This window comes from Neopelma chrysocephalum, unplaced genomic scaffold, assembly GCF_003984885.1.
Source record: "Neopelma chrysocephalum unplaced genomic scaffold, ASM398488v2 Primary Assembly neopelma1_97102, whole genome shotgun sequence".
Taxonomy (NCBI): Eukaryota; Metazoa; Chordata; class Aves; order Passeriformes; family Pipridae; genus Neopelma; species Neopelma chrysocephalum.
Genome location: NW_020925744.1, coordinates 3,665,976 through 3,687,326, shown reverse-complemented (window position 1 = coordinate 3,687,326; position 21,351 = coordinate 3,665,976). Strand labels below are relative to the sequence as shown.

The 21,351-nt window shown below is 43.3% G+C and overlaps 1 protein-coding gene across 1 annotated transcript in view; it reads left to right on the top strand.

Annotated features, from left to right (window-relative positions):
• The first annotated feature begins 1,254 nt into the window (after nt 1-1,254).
• Nucleotides 1,255-21,351, top strand: part of SERINC5 (serine incorporator 5) — a 42,594-nt gene continuing 22,497 nt past the window's right edge. The window contains exons 1-2 of the mRNA XM_027671366.1: nt 1,255-1,351; nt 14,372-14,539. Coding sequence (XP_027527167.1) covers nt 1,325-1,351; nt 14,372-14,539 — 195 coding nt within the window. The 5' untranslated portion in view covers nt 1,255-1,324. The remainder of the gene's footprint in view (nt 1,352-14,371; nt 14,540-21,351) is intronic.

The window sequence follows — 21,351 nt, the reverse complement described above, 5'->3', positions numbered from 1 at the left end:
GAAAGGAAAAGGTGTGCTGAGCCTCCAGCCCCAGTCCTGATTTGAGGAGTCCTTACCTGAGGCTGGGGCTTTTGCTACTCCTACGAAGCAGGAGCATCAGCCACATCAGTGCTTGAACTGTGCTGGATACCTGCAAACTGGTGTTCTCTGCAGCTTAGTAACCATCTGGTTGACAGAATTAATCTAAGAGTGCTAAATACTCTGTCTCTAACTGAGTATATGAAGCTGGTAGAGCACCATTAGAAACAAAGCACACTGGCTGTTTTTTATTAATTGTACCCCTGTGGTAACTGGTCTGTTCAGTCCCCAGTATCATACCAAATTGTGAAATGCTGATATCATCCACTTGGTAGAGCACCACCTTTCCACACATGAGGAAAGACGAAGGGGATTTACATCCTGCAATCCATCCGTTTCCTTGGTAGGTGTTGCTAATTATCTATATGTATGTACTTATATGCAGGTTAAGAGCTTTTATTTGCATTAAATTCCTAAAGTAGGGGCAGTTAAGACTAGAAACAAAGTTTAAAATAGTTATCTTTTAGAGTGCATTAGACACACAGAGGCCACAAAGTGGACAAGGTGAGGAAGTCTTTCCACGGAGACCTTCCTTGCTTCATTGTTGGCTTTGCAATAGTAATTCCTATTGGTATTTGGCTTTGAAAATTCCTATTGTCACATTGGAAGTTGGGAAATCCTAATCTCCTGCCTAGTACTGCACATGGTTAGAGGCGACTGATGCTGGAAAAGGTGTTTCTGAAACATTGGGAAAGGTCTCGGCTCCTGTTAAGAAAGCACGGCCTTCCAGCTGTCCACTGAGGAAACATGGCTTTTCCACGCAGGCGCGGGTAGTGGGATGCGGCACAGCAGTTCGAACCCGGAGTTGGTGCACCACGGCGTTAAACTTCCATTTGATGCGTGGTCTTTTAAGATCCTCATATTCAAATGCCTCATTCACTGAATTCATTAAATTCCAGCTACCCAGAACCAGATGTTATATGAGCAGGCAGGTGATCCCGGCAGTGTCGTTGGGAGCCGGGCAGCCTGCCGAGGGTGGCCGCGCAGGGACCCACCTTACGTGTCGCCGCTGCCACCACCCTGCTGGCCCGGGGAGCAGGGCAGCGGAGCTCACACACGGGCTGACGACAGCGGAAGCCGCGTGGCGGAGCCGGGCCGGGCAGAGGCGGTGCCGCCCCGCCTCCGGCTCCCCGTGCTCGGCTGCCCTGCCCAGCCCAGCCCAGCCCAGGACAGGACAGGACATCCCAGCCGTGCCCCTTCCGCATGCGGGAGCAGCGAGGGAGCTGGGCCACCCCGCACCGCCAGCATGTCCGCCCGCTGCTGCGCCGGCCAGGTAGGGGCTGAGGGCGCGGAGAGCCCGGCAGGTGTGCGGGGCGGGGGCTCAGCGAGGGCGGGCATCCCGCGGGGAACAGCGCTGCGGGCCTGCCCGCGGGCTCCGCGACCCTGGCGCGGCCCGAGGACCCGGGTCAGCGCCCGGCGGGGCCCGAGGGCTGGCCGCTCACCCAGGGAGTCGGGGCGGGGAAGGGCTGGGGGTCCGTCCCTGCGCTGCCCCCGGGCCGCGGCTCTCGGCGGTCTCCGCAGCCACCCTGCAGCAGGGCTGCCAGGGGCCATTGGCGCGGGAGGGGAACAGCAGCCCTGGCTGCAAGCGCGGGTGCCCGTCCAGGATCGCCAAGTGCTCCAAGTGGCGTTTCTACCGTTTCCCTGGGTGGATTCCCCTCGTATTTCGGGAGGGAAGCTGGACGCAGCACGTCCCCCCGAGGTGTGGGCGGGCAGCCGGGAGCCGCTGGGCTCGCCGGCGTCCACGCCAGGGCAGCGGCATGCGGGTGGAGGCGCCGACATGGAAAGGGGCCTTCCCAAAGCCCTGCACGGCAAGGAAGAATTCCCAAAGGGACGACAGATCGCTTAGACCTAGAGAGTCGGTTGGGTAATTGTCACTGGTTCCACGTGGTGGATAGATGAAACCCCATGATATAAGAATTGGAATGGTCTTAACTTCTCTCCTAGCCCCAGGCTTCCTGGCAGTCCTCAAACCCTTTCACAAACTCCTTTAAATTTGGCTTGTGAAAAGATTCGGCATGTTCGGGTGCTGGCAGAGAAAGTGAGAGAGGACAACAAGTGGTGATGGAGGGGAGGGTAGGACCTACACTGGTCAGCATCCGTGGGGTTGGGGTTCAGTGCTCCATATGTTACCATAGTGCACCTGTTTTCCTGCTTAAATTAGTTCCATGGACGAAGGACCGTGGCTAGGTGATTGTGAGGCCCCTTCCACATCTCATCCTTGCTTGCATGCAAGGGAAGGACTCCTGTTTCTAACAGTTGTCTCTCTGGTGTGATGTTAAACATCTCCTCCAGGTACTTTATTTGTGCGTCATTTTCCCAAATCTCCTTTTCTTCAATAGAAACTCATTATCACTTTTCCTGTCTGCAACAGACTAACCAGTGAACTTATTCCTGTTGTTTTACATATTTAAACACCTAATTCTATTGATATTTCTATTGCTTTGCTCACCCTGCCCACCCTCAGCATCTGATTATTCTCTTGGTTTTTTATGAACCAGCTGGAAAAAAAAATCCTATATCTTTCCTGAAGGTTGAAATCCCAAGCTAGATTTGGTCTTCTGTCTATGGTTCTTTCAATCTTCGAAGAGTGAGATGGTAGGAGTACTTAGCTTGTTTTCAATTGCGTGTTCTCTGGGACCTGCCCCATGCCTCTCCAAACAGCACTGGGTGGTTGTAACTGCACTTGCTAATATTCCTCTTGAAGCAAGGGCCTCCCTGGCTGCAGTTTCACATCCATTTTGGCAGCGTGTGAAACAAGTTGTGGAGCAGCTCAATGAAGTGCTGTTAGTAGGTAATGTTACTACAGTGGTTCATGGCTGTTGCATTTTCATTGCTTTTTTTGATGTAGCTCCTGGAGAAGCAATTTAATACCAAGAGGATGAAACTGTTGTGATGCTCAGTGGGGAATGGCATGGCTTTACTGTGACCGACCTCTGTGACATTCTTAAAGCCTCTATCCCTACCCCACGCAGTAATCTCTGATAGTAATGTGTTTCATTGACACTGATGTGTCACTTTGGAGTCTGTAAATAAACTGAACTCCTTAGTGTTGTTGCAGATGAGGCAAAAGCCCTGAAGTGGATGCAGTCATAATGCCAAAAATCCCTGGGAAGATGGATTCTAAAAAGAATAAGCACTTGCTATTGATGTAAGACTTATCTATGGTAAATATGGCATATTACTGGAGTTACACCAGCAAACGTAGTGTAGACAACCTTTTTATAGGCTGTGATAAATGGCATAAACCATGTTTCAATAGCATGCAGTATTACATTTTAAAAATGAAAAATGGTCTTTGCGTTTGTTACTTGGTTTATTCCAACCTTGATGAGGTGATGTTTGTTTAACATGATTAATACACAAGAAAACCAAAAGGAATAGAAGTTCTTCTTTCTGTCTCAACCAAGCTCTCTCAAGTGTTTTGTGGGTACTGTTAATGAAGCTGGAAAATCAAGAAGGAATTTGGCCTCTCCCTCAGTGTTGCCCTAAAGATGACATTAACCCTGTCTCCAGAAACAGAAGAGAATTGCTTGAGGAAAGACAGAACTCTATACGAGTTCTGAAAAACAACACTCATGTTGGGTCCCTGCTTTTTTCCTAAAATATACTAGTTTAATGGGTTTGATATCCTGTAGTGTGAGGATTTTTTGTGGGAAGTATTTTTGCCCTTTATACACCTTGTGTATGCCTCTCTCTTTCTGTGGATCTGCTTTCCTAGAACTGCCTGAAACTTTGGCATTGTCTTTCTGAGCTCTTTAAGTATAGTTGTCGTAGGTGGATGTCTGTAGCTGATATCAGAGTTTTGTTGTGAGTTAACATGACTTGACTATGTGTTTTTGCTCCATTCGTGTACCACCAAATTTTCCTGATGAAGAGGAGACAATGAGTGGTTAGTACTTTTAGTTTTGGGTCAAACTGTGCTAACTATCTGGTTGAAGGTACCTGTCAGAATAAATGCATTCAGGTTGTGCAGCCCAGATTCCGGTTGTTAAAGGATATAGCAGCAAGCTGCCAGACTTCAGTGTACTTTGGTTATGCTGATTTTGCACTCAAAAATTATTTAAAATAATCTTGCTAAATAGACCCTGGGAACTTTCTTTGAAGGAACTTGGCCATTTATAAACTTTAATTTCTGCAGTTGTTTTTTATTGGGCGATGTACAACCTTGTTTTGAAGACAGTTGTGATTTTTAGGTTTCTGAGCTGTAATAAGCTTGCTAAATGTTTCTTCTTTTGCTAGTGTTTCATTGGTAGACCTATTTTGAGAATGCAGTGAGAATACAGTTTGGCTTGGGCCTCCACAATGCTTTTGATTACATAAAAACATCTGCTTAAATTGACAGGAAACAGGATTTTACATTTGGCTTTTCTTCAGTAGTTATTCTCAGGAGAATGAAGTTGAGATCATGGTTAAAGAAAGCAGCTGTTGCAGAAAATCTTTATTACAATGAATATGTTTTTCCAGAGTTAAATAAATATAATTGAGATAGTTAACATTCATTTTGGGGGGACAGTATGTTGTAGCTGGGTTGTTCAAGAAGATGGATTTTTCAATTAGAACTGGTAGCTATTAAAGCTCATGAAGCTAATTTTGTAGGTCTGTTAAATCTTGAGTGATGCCCTTAATACCCTTCTGCAGTTAGAAATCACGTCATGTAGTAAATACAGTGAGATGTGCCACAAGTTAGAGTATCAGATTTTAATTTTATACCCAGACCTCTAATTCTGATTTTTTTAAAGGGGGAGGGAAAAAAAGCACATCTATATTTATAAGACTAACCTCATGACTTCTGGGGCCCATAGCTTTTGGGACAAGGGAGGGAGGCCCCTGCACCCTCTGGGCTGCCTGCCTCTCTGGCACTGCCTGTTTGCATCTTCATGTTGAGAAGGGAGCTTGCAGTCCTGTCCTCATGGTCTCCTTTTTTTATTATACAGTGAAAAGGATGGTTCTGTCACCCTCATCCAGGTTTGTGTCCTCTGAGGTTGCTGGAGCATTGTAGGGAGTATGCATAGTGTGATGTGCTGCAGTGCTGTGGGATGATGATGGTGGTGTTCCTGGCTCTCCTTCACATGGTGGTCCCCAACACACATCTCTTCTGCAAATGGTCTTCCTGAGTGAGAGGCGTTTGTTTAGTGTGTTTAACCTGAATATTTACCTGTGGGTATTTCCACACCCTGCCACTGCTATTATTAATCATGATAGAAGATGAAACTAGCTGTCTGAGGTCAGATATAGAATACTGTAGTGTACTCCACTTAAATGCAGTTAGGAAAAGCAGACTGAGGAAGATCTATTTTCCCTGTTCACAGAGACATGGAGTTTTTGCTTTAAACAAATGGTTTCCTGAATAACTGAATTAGCAAAACCTGTTTTTCTGCAGCTTTGTCCACTGAGGTTGGTACCTCATGTTGATTCCCTTTCTGATAAATACTGAATTCATGTTTAAGCCTTTTTCTTCCTAAGGATTGAGAGATCATTTTTCTCTGCTAAAACTTTTGCTTCTTTTCAAGGAAACTATAAGAACATATCTTTGAGGCCCAATTGGCCTGCCATAGCTGGATAAAATTTGCTGCTGGATAAAATTTGCTGCTGGATTCAAAAGTGATCAGAAAGGGAGGCAAAAGTGACCAAAAGACAGTGAGGTTCTGTAACTGTTGTATCATTTGCCATTGCATCACTAGGTTGGTGAAGTGCTAAGGCCTGAAAACAGGCCCTGAGCCAGAGATGACTTCTAGATGAACCTTCCAACCTAATGTTATTATTTAGCCACGTATCTGCTTATTAGCCAAAATTCTGTATTATCATTAGTAAAATACATAATATAAGACTACACCTGTGTAAACATGTATGCTTGTTATGCTTGTTAGTAAGATATATTGGTATCTGCTTATTAGTGAAGATTTGTATCTGTTCATTAATGAGATATGAATGTATCTATCTTTCTGTATTTAGAGACTGGTCAAGGCCATGGAAGTAGACAGCTGGCTTTGTTCGACAGTAGGTGGTCCAAATTTAAGATATAAATGTATCCATCGTTCTGTATTTAGAGACTAGTCAAGGCTGTGGAGGTAGACGGTTGGCCCCATTCAACAGTAGTTGGTCGAATTTACTCCCTTGATTTTCCTCTGAGCCCTGACCAGGCTTTAGGTGAAACCCAAGGAGAAAAGAGAGCCAGATATTTACCTCACTAAATAAGTGATGTAAGCTTGTTTGTTTAACAATTTAAAAGCTGGACCCTTTCACAGCAAAGATGGAGCCCTCACTTACGAGTGGACACACTGCATATGATTTCCCAGTTACCAGGAGTAGTTCTCCAGCCCTTTGCTGTGATTGGGTGTTCCCAGCTGACGTGCGGGTCTGGATGATGATGGTGATGTATTAGGGTAACCGGTGATGTATTTTTCTTAATCACTGTGGACACTCCTTGTAGTAATGATTAGGTGCATTGCTAAGCTTATCCTTTTGTAACTCTTTGCTATTTTCCACTATAGTAAATTTATACACTTGGGTTTTTTAATGTTGGATCTCTGTTTCTTGTGCCAACACTCGTCCACTGGCAAAACAGTTGGAAATGTTTCCCTGTCACTGTGTAAGAGGTAGATGATAGTCTTTCTCATTCCAGTTTATTTTCTGCAGAAGGACCTAAATACAACTGCTGCTTTTATTTTAATTTTTGCAAGCGTAGGTATTCCAGGATATGTTTTTCCTGTAATTGAGACTTTCATTGTGAGTGCAAGACATACTTATTTCAGGGAAGCAACTGAATAAAAGCCTGAGCTATGACTACAGTGTAAGCTGAAGGTCTCATCTGGAGTTAGTGACTGCTGTGATCCCAAACACGTGCTGATGCTGGATGGTGTTCTCAGCTTAGCCATGTGAATATGCTTGGACCTTAGGTCACTTCCAATGTTCTTCTCAAGGACCAAAGTCAATGGTGCTTCCACTTCTTTCTCAATGGGGCTTCCATTTCTTTCTTGAGTGTGCAGGCCCTGATACATTTTGTCATGTTAAATGCTTAACTGCCTAGATTTTTAGGCAGTGATCAGTCGTTCTACTGGCTGAATTTAACCTGCTGCGTTGTTCAGGTCACCTAAGAGATAGGCTTCAGCATCAGCATGTGCTACAGCATAAGGCAGTGAGGGACTGAGCCAGCCAGAGCTGTGGGGTACACTGTAATGTGTGTCTGTGATGGCATGTTGTGGGGAAGGTGGGTCTATGCCTGTTTTGAAGGGAGTCTTACATACGAGCAATGTCATCATCATTTTAATTACTGATAAATATGCTGTGACTAATGTTTGCAGTTTAGCAATTGAATCTTCCAGCAGTTAGAGATGGTGTGTGCTGAAGTATTTAAACATATTAATGTTAACAGTCTGAAAATATAAAGTTTTGCTCTTCCTTCTGTTCGGTAGGATTAATTCAAAATGCAACAACATGTAAGCTCTGGTACTGAGTTTTGACAGAAACTGTTCTTAATGCGGTGAGAAATAGTGAATGTTTCATACCAATGTATTGGCTTTTGTCACTTTTTAAGAAGTGTTAATGTCTTTTTTTAACTCCCTGCCCTAAAGTCTTCTTGAACTCAGCACTGAAACTATCTTTTAAAGACACAACATGTTTTTGGAACAGCTTAGAGCTGTCCGTTCATTCAGAAGTGAAGCAGCTGTTCCAGCTATATGCTTTTGAGTCAATGCACATGAAAATTTCATTTAACTGCTTTTTCACTGCAGTGGTACATGGACTTAGGCAGTTACTGCCCTGCATTTTGTTCTCTGTACCTGGTGATGCACCAGATTGTATCTATGTGTGCTGTTCTACCTCTAGAGTCCTGGTCTTGAATATCAGAGCTAACCTGGAGAAAATCTGCCCTTGGTATGAAGTGATGGCCCCAAATGTCAGACTTTGCCATTGCTGCTATGTCTTTCATGTTTCAGTTGCTCTGTTAGTAGATCCTCTGCTGTGAAAGTGAGAGAAGTGACTGCAACATTAGTTTAAACTACCTGCCGATGAGAAAACTGAAATATGAAATTATAGGAAAGGACAGCTGAACCTGTCACCCAGTGGAGTGTGCTCTCAGTGAAGAATGTCAAGGGATCAATGCAAAGAATCTTCATGTTCAGGTCTGTTTGTATCAGTGGCCTGAGAGTGCATTTAAAATTGCTCCCAAAAGCACACAGGCGTGATGGAAGGACTGGTGGAGCAGAGGCTACTGTTGAAGGTGATGTAACCCAGATGGCATGACCCCAGTGTAAATAAAATATACCTTTGTAAGTACAGCCATCTAGCTGGTTGTCTGCACAAGATGTGGGTGGAGGGCAGGCAGCTCCAACAGCGTGGAGTGTGGCTGCTTGCTGGGAGGGAGGAGTGAGATGGCTTGCTGGACTGTTTGCAGTCGAACTGACAAAATTTTTTAGGAGGGTCTGGGCAAATTTGAAGGGATGCAGAAAGAAAACCCTCAGCAACTTAGGTGCTGGGAGAAGTCCTAAAGCCTTCAAATGAGACTGAGGGTAAATGTTTTGGATTTTTGTGTTGCTTAGCAGAGAGAAAAGACCAGGTAATTGAAGCCAATGAGAAAAGCCTCATCAAGAACCAGTGCTTGGAGAACTGTAGCAGACAAATTAGAAGGTGGGTTTTTTTTTTCTGTTTTCAGTGGCAGATGTGAGTAACCAGAGGGACAGACAGTCTGCCTCATACTGCTGTCAAATCCAGATGGTCTATGCTAATGGAAAATAGCTATACTACTGAGAAGCTGGGTGATGTGATCCACTGTGTGGCTCAGGTCAGACCAAACAATTGTCTTGATTTTTCCAAAATTATCGGGAGAAGAGCAGTTGGGCAGACCTGAGTGTAGACATTTTGCAGTGACATTATTTTCCAGTGCTGAGCTGAGTCACCACTTAGTAATGTTTGAGCACAGAGACAGAAGCTAATCGTTCTCAGTACAGCTTAACTTCATTTCTACTGGTGCCTGGCTCAGCCACATTTTAGCTCTTTAGCCCTCCTCTACCTGTCCTAGATGCTGCTTTCTTGCCTAGGTTTTGAGCTGCTTGGTGCTTATGATAGTTCTACCCTGCAGTGCAAGGTACAAGCCCTTTGCTTTGGAAACTCACCTCAGACAGGAAACCCTCACTCAAAAACATTGTTCTGGCAGCGTCTGGGCCAGCATGACTTTTCTCTGAAGTCTGTTTTAATTTTGGACAATTTGCAGAGTGAGACACGCTCTTTAAAATAGGTCATCAGTTGATTCACTGGTATGTTGGTCACAAAATCACTTAAGTCACATGGTGAGTCTGAATATTAAATAAGAAGCAGTGAAAAGCCAGTTAAGTCAGATAAAATAAAGCCTCTTTGGTGAATTTAATTAATTCTGAGGGACAAACCACTGTGTAATCATGTGACTGGTTGAAGAAGCCCATGGAAAATGCATATGCATAACAGCAGTGTGTTTTCAATAATAGTCTTAGACCAGCTCCTAACACTTGGGACACCTGGCATCAGATGTCTCTTGTTTTCATGAACCAGTGCACTAACAAAATTCTAGACAGTTTTTCCTGAAAGCAAAAGCCCAAGCAAGGACAAGTGTGTAGCCTGTTCAGGATATCATTCATGCAGGGCTGGCTGCTTTGCCTGTCCAACCTGCTTGGATGCTGCCGGTAGCTGTGAGAGTAGATGTTTGGGTGTTTTTGATAAACACTGTTAACAGCTCAGTGACTGCATTATCTGCAAATCTTATGGCCCAGGTAATGCTGGTAGTCAAGTAGTCAAGCAGTGCATGAAAAACTAAGCTGCTCTAGGCCCCCATGAAAAGAAGTTTCAGCAAGGCGCATTCCTATGCTCCGTGGACAGGCTGGAAGGCATGCAGTCTTCTCGATGCTCTGGCCAGGCTGTCAGTTAGGAGGGAAGAAATAAAAAGCTGCTTAATTTCATTAAAGTATGAAGGTTTTTTCCTCATTGTGCTCTTATCCCTTTGATTTTTACCATTCTGCTGGTCTCCTGAAAGGAAGTGCTTTATTGTGATAAGCAATGGTTTGTCTAATTTAAAAATACCATAGGCTATTTTGGGCTGTGATCCTGAAACTCTTCACTTTGTTTTAATGATTAAGCAAAGTATTTTTTAAGACCTTTGAGATCTTTTTGGAAACATATGTGGAAAATACCTTCTTAAAATGTGACTGTCTCTACAAAAGCAGCAGGCAGGGCATGTTCACTTACTTCTCACTCTTATATGTGTACAGTTACATGTGCTTAACGCTACTTTCATACCTTGTTCTACTGATTTATCAGATTGCAGAAAAGACTTGAGTGTGTGGCAGATGTTAAGGGTATGTTGGTGGAGTATTCATTGCAGGGAACCAACAGTTTGTGTGCAAGTTGGTAAGCCTGCTTTGACCCTGTTTTGTTAAACTGTCTAACTCTTGTTAACCACAGGTTCTCCCCGGGCTACTGGACGATGGGAGTGTGCAATATGTCCAGGCCTGCCTGTACTTGGAAGAGTGGTTTGCACAAACTAGGGCTGTTACATGTCTGCTACTTCTGCTCCTCTCTGTGTGGATGTAAAAATTATAGTTCCTCTACATTGGCATGAACCCACTGTACTCCAATCGAATGAGGCAATAGGAAAATGCCACTGAAACTTCTGTTCAGAAAAGGGTGAAAGCATTCAAGACAGCTGCAAAACATTCACCTCTACTTTTTTCTCCTGCCTGTGCACTGTGCCCTCACATGAAATAGTAGAACCATTACTGCTGTTATATCAGCAGCTGAAAAGGATTGATATGTATTTTTTTCATTTTCCTTACCCCTTTTTTTTTTTAGCCAGTAGGTTGCTTTATTTAGTCACCCCCACCACACGTTAGGACTGTCAGAGCTAGTGAGGTGTTGGTGTGTGGTAGGAATGAGTGAGTGGCTGGCAGAGGAGAGGGGAGGTAGGGGCTGTTAAGCCAGCCTGGCTACCAGAAGAAATGTCTGTGAAACTGTGCTTTGAATATTTTTTAACAGAAAAATTCCCTGCACAGCTCTCCACAGCTGCTGTTGTGAAACCAGTCGAGTTAGCCGTCATCCAGGCAGTTCAACTCCTGGAGCAGTCTGTTTTCAAGTATACTAGGATTTCAAGTTTTGGGGTCTCAGGCAAGCTGGCACCATACCTTCCTTGAGCTCCAAAAGTGTAGCACTGAACAAAGCAGGTGGCTGGTCTATGGTGTGGAGACCTGGAGTCGTGAGAGGTTAGTGTGAGGGGGCTGGCTGGTGGTAAGGATTTGTGGAAAGCATAAATATTTGTGCAGTGTTTGTAATTATTGTCAGACTGTGATGTTCACCTGGTGAGGAGATGTAAAGCTAGAGGGGCAGCTGGGGTGGCTGCGCTTGTTGCCTGACTTGTGGGAGCCTTTGGATGAGACGGACTTGAAGCCAGAACCTGCTGCAGCATGACAAACTCCTGCCAGAGAAGCCTGGCTTTCAGATGCCATTGTACTGGGCTTTTGGAGACCCTGGGCTTGGGAGGATCAGAGGACTTTGAAGGAGCTGTACGGACATGGATTTTCAAGGCCTGCCAGCTGGCAGTGGTTACAGACCTTTGATTGTTTTTTGGGTTGTCTCTGTCCTAAAAACTGCACAGCATATTGCTTCTGCAGAACACATTCATTGGAGGAGTTTTTATTTAATGATGAGCTAAATCTGTAAAAAATTTGACATTACTTGCTTTTTTTTCACAGCCTGTTTTTTTTAACATGAGAATTTGTTACTGGCTTCAAGTGTTGAAGTGGATTTTGAGCCCCTGGGCAAGACCATTGCTGCAGTCAAAAGGCAGAGGTGAAGTGAGATGGGCCATACCTTCAGTAACACATATAGCATCAGAGGATCTGTGTAGCTTAGCTGCACATTGACTGCAGCTTTTTAATAGAGAACTCTTTGTATATGTGGGCTTTGCAAAGATAACATCTTTGAAACCTCTTCGGTCGGTAGGATGTGGCCAGCATTTTACTCTTTGAGACAGAGACTGTTCTCATTTATTTTTGGATAACACCTAATTCATCTTGACCTAGTCTAGAATGTATTTAGTTATAACCAGAGTTTAAAAAAGAAAAAGAAAAAAAAAGCCTCACAAAAAAACCCAAACCACCAAATTTGGGACTGTGGCTGAATAATGTAACCAACTTACTATGGTTTCCATGGCTACTTAGACGGTTTAAAGAGGTGCATCTGGAAAAAGATGAAGACGCTGGTATTTTTGACTAAAATTTGCAACTTATAGGGTATATGCTCAGTATTAGAAACTATCATTAAAGTCTAAGTAATGTGGAACAGTACATAAATGAGCTATGTATTCTGTTTAAGCATTTGTTGTTCTAAGTAGCAGCTCCAGGGACCCAGAAGTAGAATAGCAGACATGTTGCTGGATGTAGATGAGATATTACTGACACAGCTCTCTAGCACCTGGTGTAGGAAAATGTTGTTCCCTTTACAAATGCCAAAGCTGCATTTACTTCTGTACTGTAGTTTTTGATGTTATGGTAAGGCCAGCAGTTGAAGTTCATTGTGGAGACTTTGGATCTGACTGATATCAAATCCTTCCAGCTTCAAAGGACCTTTAGTCTTAACCTTCCCCCCCCCCCTTAAATCTGAAGTGGGTGGATTATACTTTTCTAGTATGCATTTGTTTTGAATTGTTATTATTCCATTTGCTTGCTGAATTGCTAACTTGACGTAGCTTCCTTATTTCCTGGGCTTGTGTTGATGCTGTCAAAGGTAACTTAATTTCAATAAATGTAAAAAATAAAATTGATATTTAGCCCACCACTGCCTTCTATTTTGAAAGCATACTTGCATTATGTATTTTTGCACATAGTATTTTTAATTTCTGGCTTTGGTGCCAACATGAGCCCATGCTGTTTATTCCCCGTAGCTGGAGCTTTGTGTTTTGGGGAGGATTTCTGTTTCGCAGCAGCAGCAGTTTTAGCAACTGCGTGCTTTGAGGCCCCTTCTCTGGCATGTTATCCGGCAGTGAAGTGAGAGAAGAGCAGTGTGGGAGCAGGGTTGGACTGCCGCCATTTTATGTCTTCTGCCAGCTGAAGAGCCGTTGCTGAACAAGGGAAGGACCTGTCTGCCACCCCCTTTCTGTGGGGCTGAAGGCAGGAAGCCCGAGCTGGAGTGTTGCAGAGGCAGTCACGGCAAGGAAATGATAAGCTGGGAGTCAGTCTTTTAAAGACACTTCGTCAAAACAATTTGGGGCTCTTGGATCAGTCAATCTGGTTGTGGAGTTATATCAGATATATGTGTCTGCAAACACACACGTGAAACCCCCTGCTCCTTATCAGACAAGTCATTGTTGCTGGAAGAGAAAGTGTCCTGGGAGGAAAATAGCATGTGGTGGTTTGGAACCTGATGGCACATACAAGCCGGTGAAGTTTGCCTGGATGACACAAATGTGGCACTTGTGCATTTTGAATTCCTTGGCAAGAATCCACCTTGTACAACTGCTTGCTGAAAGCAGAATGTCCTCTGAAGGTTCCCATGGCCCCTCCAGAGGCTCAGGAAACACTGGGAAAAAGCAGCCTTGGTGTGCTCAGGCCCCAGGCACCATACCTAGCCACAGGGAGTCCCTTGAAATTGGGAGTACAGCAGGGTGAGGTTACTCTGGGTTGGCAGCAGTGAGACCTGAAAGGGAGGTTCCCTGTTGGTGTCCAAAAACCCTCCTGTGGTCATGGCTGGTGGGTTAAGCACAGAAACCAAATGAAGCTGCTGCCTATTGCAAGGAAGGGCCTGGCCAAGAACAGTCCTGCCTAATGTATAAAAATAAGTCTTACATTTATATTTTTATATATCACTTTTCTAAAAGTAGAAGGCAGGGAAGGTGAATCCAGCTTCTTTGAAAGTTAATGATACTGTTGACAGCAAGAAAGTAATGAGCATCAAGCTAAATTCCTTTCAGGATTTGTTCATACCTTTTTCCTTGTTGAATAAGGTAATTACGTACTTTCTGGTATGCTTTGTAGTTTTTGTCTTGGTGGACCCTCAGTTGTGAGTAGAAAAGAACTGAAATATACAAGGAATTCTGTCTCTCATCCTTAGCAAATGTGAGAAAGCTAGACACTGATGTGCTTAAAAGTACTGACTTTTCATAAACAAGACTGTCTGCTTCCAGTTAAATGCTGCTCAGCTGGAAGGAGAGAACTTGAGAAATTCTGGCATTTTACAAGAAGTCTCCCAGCTTTCTTTTCTAACTTTTGCAACAGAAACCTGAAGCTGGAGTTCTTTGGTGGTTTTTTGACTTGTGTTTTTTTGTCTTACTTTCCAGTTGGCCTGCTGCTGTGGTACTGCTGCTTGTTCCTTGTGCTGCAAATGCTGCCCAAAGATAAAACAGTCAACCAGCACCCGCTTCATGTACGCACTTTACTTCATCCTGGTGACTATCATCTGCTGTGTCATGATGTCAACAACCGTAGCTAACGAAATGAAAATGCGCGTAAGTAAGCGATCAACTCACTACTGCCTCTGGAAGGAAAAGGGGCTCCTTCCACAATTCTTTGTGTGTAGGGGCGCTTCCTCAGAAGAGGCAGTTGATTTTCTCCACCCATCCACTTCCAAACTCAGACATGGTGATTTACCATGTTCACACTCTTCCTGTCACCACACAGGAAGAGTCAAGGCCTTCCTCTCCTATTGTGCAAAAATCCACTGGAGCACACCCATCGCAGGTTTGCTGCGCAGGTAGTGTCACAAGAGGCTTATTAGGGAGCTTGTTATAGTAGAACAAATCAGTTCAGTCTAACGTTGAATTTGTCTCTGGCAGCTTGTTTGCTAGCAGAAGCGGAAAATTCGAAAATAACTCTTCAAGTGTTATAATTTTAATTCTGTGTTCTTGGTGCTGTGTGACAGACTACTGCAAAGCACAGTGCTGCAGAGCCTTTACAAGGGCTTTTCTTCAGTGTGTGTTGAGTCATTGGCCTCTAACAACAGCAAATATTGTTAATCTCTAATTGTCTTTTTAATTAAAGATCTTCAAAAGCATGAAAGGAGCTGTGGCTAAAACCAGATTTTAAAATTCAAGTTTCTTTCAGAGTCTTAATATAACTTTCCTAAGTGAAATGCTCACCCAGCCTGGTATGGTTCACACACACTGGACCTGTTGTACCACATATTTGGTACAAGCCACCACTAAGCCACCTGAGTAGCATAAATCCTCTCTCTCACCCTCTACCAACTACAAGAATGTAAGTCTGTTTCTAAGCAGATGGAACAGTGGCTGCATGGCTTAGTTCTTAAAAATTAAGGTTCTGCACCAAACACATCATTGGGCCTGCTTCAGGGTTGTGAATGTGCTTGTCCTGGAGGTTCAGAGGGCTTCCCTCGCTGCGGGCATGTAGTTGTTTTGTGTTCCCCTCCCGAGAGAGTGCTGTGGGTGCATGATTAGGCCTGTTTCCTCATTGAATCGGTTGCTGGACAAGCTGATGCCCTGCTTAAATCCTGCACTTTGTTTCTGGTTGTCTCTGAAACACTTTCCTCCACAGCATTCCAGATCCAGAAGCTGGTGGCAGCACTCTCTCCCTGCAACACAAATGAGCCAGTGGGCTTATGATGAGCTCATTTGATGGCTTCTGTGCTCCGCTGCCAGTGACCTTTCTTTCTTCCCGTTGTACCCTCTTTGTATATTCTGTCCTAATTTTCTTTCATTTAATAGCACTTTGCGTGAATTATCCTCGTGCCACCTTCTTATCCTAGGCCACCAGAAATTGTTGACAGCCCTGTAGGAGAACCCAGTACAGACATGATGCTTGCCTGTGAGCTGTGACTTGAAAATTGTTCAACATGTGTGTTCTGAAATTGCTTGCCAGGAGTTTCTTTTACTTACTAGATGCTTAGCTTGGCAATAAAGTGAATAAGCCAAGGAACTGGAGTGTGTGGGAGACAAATTATGTGCTTAATCCAAATTTCATAAAGTTGTTTTCCATCAGTCAGGTGGTTTTAATGCAGCTTATATCCCTAACAAAAAAATACTCCTTACCCAACAGAAAAGTGATTCAAGAAGCCTTCAACAACATGCTTTTCAGTATTGCCAAATTTCTTTTACAGTTGATAGTCTTGAAAGCTCAGTGTGGGAGGAAATGGCACAAAGAATAGCTGTTAGTGTGAAGTGGAAAGAGAATCACCCTCTTAGTTTAGAGCATTTGAAGTCTTCGAATGGGAAATGGACCATCTGAAAGTAGGCTTTCTTTATCTGCTCTCTAATTTAATAATTATGTTTATAGCTGTTAAAAGTTCAAAGACCCCTAAAGTTAATTCAGCCCAGTTGTAATAGAGTTCACCTTGAAAATATTTATTCAAACTAACCAGTCTCAGCTAGCCAGCGATGAACTGGGTTTTGAAAGTATGGGATCAAGGAACACACCTAGCTCCTGAAGCCAGACTGTAAGCAAATGCTTTGCATGATGTTTCTGGGACCTCACCTTCTTGGCTTTTTTCGAGAGGAGTCAGAATTTTAATTAATTAGATTTTTTTAAAAAAGATTTTGTATTAAAAAAATTAAAATTTCAAATTGTAGTGCAGTCATTTATGGAGCCGTAATCTTGACAAGGAATCATGTCTGCTTTATCAGTTTAGTGTTCAAATACTCATACTGATCTTAGATGACAGAACTCTGTCTTTTGGTCAGTGAGAGGGTCTGGTTTGTTTTTTTTTTTTTGGTTGATTTGCTGTAAATTCCCAGGTCTAAAGTAGTTCTAAAGGTATTGTAGCACTTGGTCCTTTGGCATTATTTTGCAAGGAAGCAACAGCAAATGTACATCTTTTATGGACACCTTAATCAGAGACCTTTTAAAAATATTTGTATTTGTTTTGCAGTATTTATCTACCCTCATGGTCATGTATTCTGTCTATTAAAAGACATTTAGGACTTTTTTTAGTTCCCAAGGTGCCAGACTTTACAGGGCCAGCTCAGAGCTGAGGACGTACTCCATGCCCTATGACATGGCTAGAAAAAAGAGGAGTCCCAGGGAGCTCAGCTTCCACAGCGTCACCAAAGGTGGCAAGTAGATGAAACAATGTGTCACTGGGAAGACAAGGTACCTTTGAAGTGTTTGGGTACTGTTTCAAAACCTTGGTTCCTAGTCTAACCAGCACCCCTTATGGACATCCTTTTTCTGTGGTAAGCCTTAGGAATTGAACAGTGTCCTTTAAGGGGATATTCCTTCTCTGTTAATGTTTTCACTCTTCCCCATCTCCTGAGCTGTTCCAGTGCCCACAGGACACCAAGGGAGAGGAGTCCAAAGGGTTAAATTCTGAAATATTTGCAATGAAACCAAGGTATTTGTGTTTGATCTCTGGGGAAGAAGGAAGAGGCAATGGAAGGGCAGGGAAGGAGCCCATGGTTTTGACCAGGAAAATATTTTGAATAGTAGGATGCAAAATTGAATTTAGCGGAGCAATGTTGTGTATCAAGGCAAAAGATGGGATGGTTCATCAATCAAGACATGAGAGCCCTAGTGATGGGGACAAAAATACAGAAAAGACCAATATGCAATTACACAAAATGGTTTAGAGACTTGACTCTGTTGCAAAATTAGGCAAAGCAGAACCCAACTTGAAGTGCTTCTATGCCTTGATCCCTGTATTATTTTTTTTCCACTTATGTAAGTTTGGATTTTTTTAACAGATACAGCTTTACTCACAAGTGGTCTGTCGAAGCAAAGCCTTGCATTTCACAGGCTTCAAAAGGGTAATTGAGAGAAGAAAAGAGACAGAATTGTTTTGGTCTCTCAAAAGAGTGTTTTCAAGTTTTTGGTTGTTTTTTTTTTTTAATTGAATTTTTAATGTTAAAGCTATTTCAAAACCAGTGGTTTCAGTCTGAAAATATCAATATCCTGCTTAACTAATGAAAAGAAAAATAAGGAAGATGTTTTCAGGAAAGCAAACACCAGGGAAACTCATTTCATTTGTGTGAAAGCATTTCAGTACGGGATGGTTACACATTCTGGCAAAATATGCTTTCAGGCTTGTTTCCTCAGCTAGGTTTATGTCTTGGTCCTTAACTGCATTACTGTATGTTATACCCCAAATTTGCTACCAAAAATAGGATAAGTTTTTGAGTGCAGATTCCCATTGTTTATTTCTGATAAGACTTTAGCCATAGATTCAAGATAACGTGTTTTGGTCCAATAATTTTTTAGTTTTTTATTTAATTGCTCAGCCACCCATGATACGTTCACCTGGCTTTTTGCTCTTGTTTTTCCACCTACACAGATTTTTTTTTTCATGCTTCTTCCTTATCCATAAGAAAGTTTGTCTGCTGTATTCTCTCTCTTTCAATGAGGACATCCAGATGAAAGCGTTCTCTTTCAGGCTCATTTCTACACACTTCTTTCTTACTATTCTCCCCCTGGCGCCATTTCCCACACTCCTGCACTCACATGTTTGGGTGCAGACAGACCCAAACTCTGAGGTGGCCAAGCCCCCTCAGGCTGGTGCCTGGATGCACTGTGGCCACGTTGGCTTGCTTTTTGTACTGTGGTTATTTCAGGTGCCTGCAGCTTGCAGTGAGGGCAAAGCAAGTTCGGGGCAGTCTCTCCCTGCTTCTGTAGATGTTACTTGAAGTAGTTAACATCTCAAAGGGCTTCAGTGCACGTTGGAAAATTGCAGACAGCTGTGGTAACATCACTGCTTGTACAGCAGCTGAGGCACTTATGTTATTTGATAGGATACTGAGTTTCTGCAACAAGAATGCTTTGTCCTCTACTCAGTGGCCGAAGAATTTAGCTTATGTTGCTTTTAAAGGTATAAAAGTAGATATTTCACTGTATCATGGCAAATGTAATCTGTGACTGAACAGCTGTGAAAACTATCTGGCAAATGGAAAGCATGGTAAACCACCACAGAAAGCGTGGTATATAGGGTGGACAGGTTTCTCAGCAGCTGAACATGTTTCAGAGACACAGATTTAAAAAAAAAAAAATAGTCTTTTTTACCTTTCAGTGAAGTCACATAAGCCTTGATAAATTGTTCCCAGCAGTAGACCAACCTCTCACAAAAACATCAGCCCTATTGTCCTCAGCATTGTACTTCTGTTTATTATCTGCTGGCATCCCCAAGCTTTTGGTTTTATTCTTGTTTTGTCCTTTGATGACAGATCTCTTAAAGGGGCATTCAGTCCCACAGGACTATTCCTGTGGCCATCACTTATTACTGCATAGTGTTGTGGATACTACATGATGGCTGAGCTCTTTATTTGTGTAGGCACAAAATGAGCTATTGTTCTTGTGAATCTATCTATTTTCTCTCAGCCAGATCTGCAAGGAAATTACTTCTTAATGGAGAAAAGAACATATAGGATCAAAAATCCCATCAGTATGCAATTAAAGAGGATGCCCATTTATGGTTACACAGAAATTTGTTTTTAGTTAGCTAGACAATCAAGTCCTATGGTTTGGGGTTTTTTTGTTTCATTCTGTAAGTCTTGTAAGCAAAATCGTGCTTGGTACCAAGAACAGATCTTGCAGAAATCTGTCCCCTTGGTGAATACTATCATCTATATAAAACAAGTAATTCTCCCAGAAATATTGTTAGTTAGATATTATGTGTCTTTCTAACCTTTGCTGAATGATAGTTTTTATAAGCAAAGAATAGGAAAACATTAATTGACAGCCCAGTTGCTTTCCCTGGCATTGCTGTGGCCTTTTGGCTTCCCCTGGCATCACTGTGGCATTGATAGTTTTCATAATTATTCCAGTCAATCCATTTGCTCATTTTGAATGCTGGTACATTTGCCTGGTCTGACATTTCACTACCTTCCAAGACCTGGGAAAAGTGTTGCTGATGCTGCAGACAGTTTCTCAGGAGCTTTCAAAAAACTCTTGGATGCAAGTTAGCTACAGCTACTCATTTAATGTCCAGCTTCTAACGCACTGGCTACTCATCTCTGAGTTTTTGCTGAAAGAGCAACTCACAGTAGCCCAGCTTGAACCCATTCTCGTAATACCGTGCAGCTGCGTTCAGACCTGCTTTTTATCTCCTCAGCTGTTCTATCTCACCTGGGATCAGCTCTGTGTTGTAGTTAGGTTTCCTATCCTTAGCTCAGCAACTCAGTGTTGCTGTTACCTGCTAAAATAATTTCTTTTTGAGAAACTGCACAGAGGGTTGTAGAGCTCCTGATTGGTTTGTTTCCTGGAACCAAGATGGAAATTGCATACCCTGCTGAAGGAGGCAGGGTTTCAGAGCCCAGTTGACTGGAAGCTGGCAGTTTACTTGTTTATCCCTTGTTTCCTGCATCTCAGAGGGATTTCGACCCAGCTGGGAATGCTGCTTGATGGCTTGCTCTCAAACCCTGTTTGTTCTTTCACTGTCCTGGATTTGTGTACTGACCCGCCTGCTGAAGGAGGAGGTTTCCTTTGCCAGAGTTATTTATTTGTGCATGTTGTGTCCTGCCACATATTGTCTTCTCTCTCCTCCAATTACTTGTACAGGTAGCACCAATCAGCTCCAGAGGGTTTCGTGTGTTGCTCAGCTGGTCTCACCAGCTTCAGCTGAGGGCTGTAAGCATACAGAGGCCCTTTTTTCTTTTAAATGGACGGTGGTTTTCTAATTAAATGCCTGTATTTTTGTGAAGCTGAATGGTTCCCTGGCTGTGGGGGGAGGTTCTGCACAGAGGTGCCTCAGCAGTGAGTCCTGGCCACATAGACCTAGTTTTTTGAGCACCCAGCCTCATGTCTGCATGCTGAAACTGAAGCCAAAATGTGCAGCTGTTTGCTTTCCCCTTGCGGTGAGACCGAGGCCTCAAAGGCAAATATTTAATGAGTCAAGAGAAGGGTGGAATTTTCCTGCCTTTCTGTTAATTTTAAACAAAATCAGGGCAACTGGCACAACTCCCTTTCAAAGAGTGTGATGGAGAGGAGACTTGGTGACGCTTGGATGTGCTTCAGTCACCCAGGGCATCCCAAGCCACTGGTATGTCTCATGTAAGCTGAATTGCTGCAGCAATCAGAATCTTTTGCTGTAAAGCATGGGAAGAAGGGAGAAGGTCCCCAGGGGGAGGAGATAAACAGTAAGGAACAGGGATGTCTTGAGCCAACAGAGCTGAAGGGAGGTGGACTTGTACCCCAAAGCATTTGGAAGGAGTGGAGGTTCTGAAAACTTAAGTACCTTGTGTTTTACATTTTGTTATAATCCCTGAACCCTTAAATCTGGACTGAAGGGGTGTCAAGAGTAAAAGGTGTTAGAAGCCAGTGAAAAGTCCATGATGCCTAGACATAGACATGCTTGTTTATGAGGGCCTTGTGTCCTATCTAA